The 2,429-nt window shown below is 42.8% G+C and overlaps 1 protein-coding gene across 1 annotated transcript; it reads right to left on the bottom strand.

The window, feature by feature from the left end:
- Positions 1–238: 238 nt before the first annotated feature.
- LOC136040003 (uncharacterized) lies at positions 239–1,864 on the bottom strand. Its single transcript, XM_065724069.1, has one exon. It carries the CDS (start codon positions 1,862–1,864, stop codon positions 239–241), a length of 1,626 nt encoding a protein of 541 aa, XP_065580141.1.
- Between the last annotated feature and the right edge of the window lie 565 nt (positions 1,865–2,429).

Here is a 2,429-nt window from a genome sequence, read left to right as displayed (position 1 = left end):
AGCTCAATGTCAAAGCTGGACTCAGAGAGGACTTTGCCCACGGAGTAAATTTTGTTCTTTTTGATCTCCCCCTCGCAAACAAGAACATAATCTCCAACACGGACTTCATCGTCACACAAAAAATCGTTTTGGTCTTCAAGGCCACAGTGGAGGCTTTCTTCACTATCACAGCTACTATTGCCTTTTGTGGCAGAGTCACCAAAGTCATCATCAGACGAAGAATCAGAAAACAGGGTCTTTACATGACTGTTTCTCTTGAAATTGCGGTCAAATTTAGCAAAGTATCCAACAGCACTGCCCTTTTTCTTAGGTTGGACATCCTGTTTTTTGGCATTGGCTTTTGGACAACGGCTTTCTTTGTCTTGGGGTTAATGTTAGAAGTCTTGGCCTTTTTCTTTGCCTCCCTTTCCATGAATTCTTCCTCTAAAGCATCTTTCACTGGGGTATCCGTGGCAATGATGGTTTTCTTCCTCTTCTGAGCTCCTTCTGGCAGCTTCCTGGGGGGTGCTCTTGGGTAGGGCCTTACAGCTTCGGGTGTAACGGCGGTAGGGGAGGCAGCGCTTGGGGAGGCAGAGCTTGGACCCGCTTCGTTATGACTATTCAATTCTTGCTCGACTTCTCCGGCCTCTGGAGCTGCGCTGGGATTAGGGTCTGGCCTGTCGGTCACAGCTGATGCGAGAAAATCGTCGTCTGTGAAAAGTAGGCGGTTGAAGGGGAAAATCCCAGTAGCAGCAAATCCACTGACTATGTTTTTCTGTGTGAAGGAGAGTTGGAAGGCCTTTCCAACAAGTTGAGCGATGATAGAGATGCCAATCGTCTGTCCGGGGTTGCTGACCATCCAGTCATTGCAGGCGATGTTGTAGTAGTTTTTGAATGATTTGTAGACTGTTCTGTCCAGTGGCTGTAGCTTTCCGCTGGTGTGGGGTGGTAAATTCAGAACCACTATCCCGTTATCTTTGCAGCACTGAATGGCCTGAATCGACACATGAGAAGAGTGGTTGTCTTCTATCACCAATATGAGTCTCTCTTTTGTACAGCGGGCATGTTTCACAACATGTTCGAGGACAAGCAGGAAGATGTCAGATGTCATCCATCCTTTGGCAGAACCGCTACCGCCACTGCCTGGTGGTGCACCATTCATCAACTGGGAGCCAAATCTTTTCCTTGGGAAGACGAAATAAGGTGGCAAGAAATTACCTTGAGCATTGATGGTGCAGCAGACTGTGGTCAGTTCGCCTCGCTCAGCAGAAGTCACTTGGCCCACCTGTTTGTGCCCCTTGGGTGCTATCACATTTGGTGGTCTCTGCACTGTTGTTGCCCCCGTCTCATCTAAGTTATAAATATCACTAGGCTGAAACTTAAACTTATTCATAACAGTCTCCAAGTTGTCATAGAAATCGTTTACAGTTGTTCTGTTGAATGCCGTGGCTCTGGCCAAGCTTGTTCCCTCTGCTTTGCGGATAGACAGGTCTGGGAAGCGTTTCATGTAACTGTAATACCAGTCTTTCCCCGTCATCTTTTTCTCATGCCATGTTGATGGCACCTTCAATTGGTTCATCTTTGCAATTTCGAAAGCGAATTGGCGGACGTTGAGCCGTGTCAAACCATGGTGCATTTTGCATGCCTTTATCAAACAATCGTGAAGTTGCTGTTCAAGTTCATCAGTTAACACTTGACGGACTTGGTAATTCGGCTCAAATTTTAAAGTCAGCTTTTTATCGTCCGACGCGTTGCGAGCCTTATTTACATATCGACGGAGTGTTGTCTTTGGGATCTCGTATTTTTTGGCAGAAGCCCATTGTGAAAGCTTTAATTCCAGTACCGCATCCACGTCAGGCTTCATACGCTCTGCTTCATTAGGCATTCTGCAAAAGACCAATATTTAATGTTTGGGGGATGTAGCCTTTGTTACTGAACTCTATTTCTATTTCTCAACTTCTATTTCTTAACAATCAGATAAACATTAGGCCTATAGTAATGCATATAGGCCTAGGAAAAAAAGACACACAGTGGCCTACATTAGATTTTATTTATCTGAATGTTTTAATATAGCTTATTTAAAATTAATTTGATCATAAATGTACTTTAGTCAAGTTTGAAATTATTAGAAATAAGTGAGCCAATCCAATTTTGATGTCAATTAACCAGAAAATGTATGATAATGGTGACTGCTCTGATATTTAGGATCCTGATGATGCTAACATACATACTGGATACTTTATTCCTATTTATTTATTAATACCAATTATGGTAAGCTTTCAAGCTTGTCACACTAAACATAATAAAAAGAAATTATGACAATACTGACAACATAATACACACACACAAATCAATGAAAAAAAAGGCTGCGACGAGTTTGTAGTAGTAGTAGTAGAAGTCAAAACTATCATATAGGCTACCTACCGCGTGAAGTTTATGAATTTAAAAAA

Source organism: Artemia franciscana, chromosome 20 (assembly GCF_032884065.1).
Source record: "Artemia franciscana chromosome 20, ASM3288406v1, whole genome shotgun sequence".
In the NCBI taxonomy this organism is placed as follows: domain Eukaryota; kingdom Metazoa; phylum Arthropoda; class Branchiopoda; order Anostraca; family Artemiidae; genus Artemia; species Artemia franciscana.
Note: the sequence above shows the minus strand (reverse complement) of the source record. Positions and strands in the feature narration are given on the sequence as shown.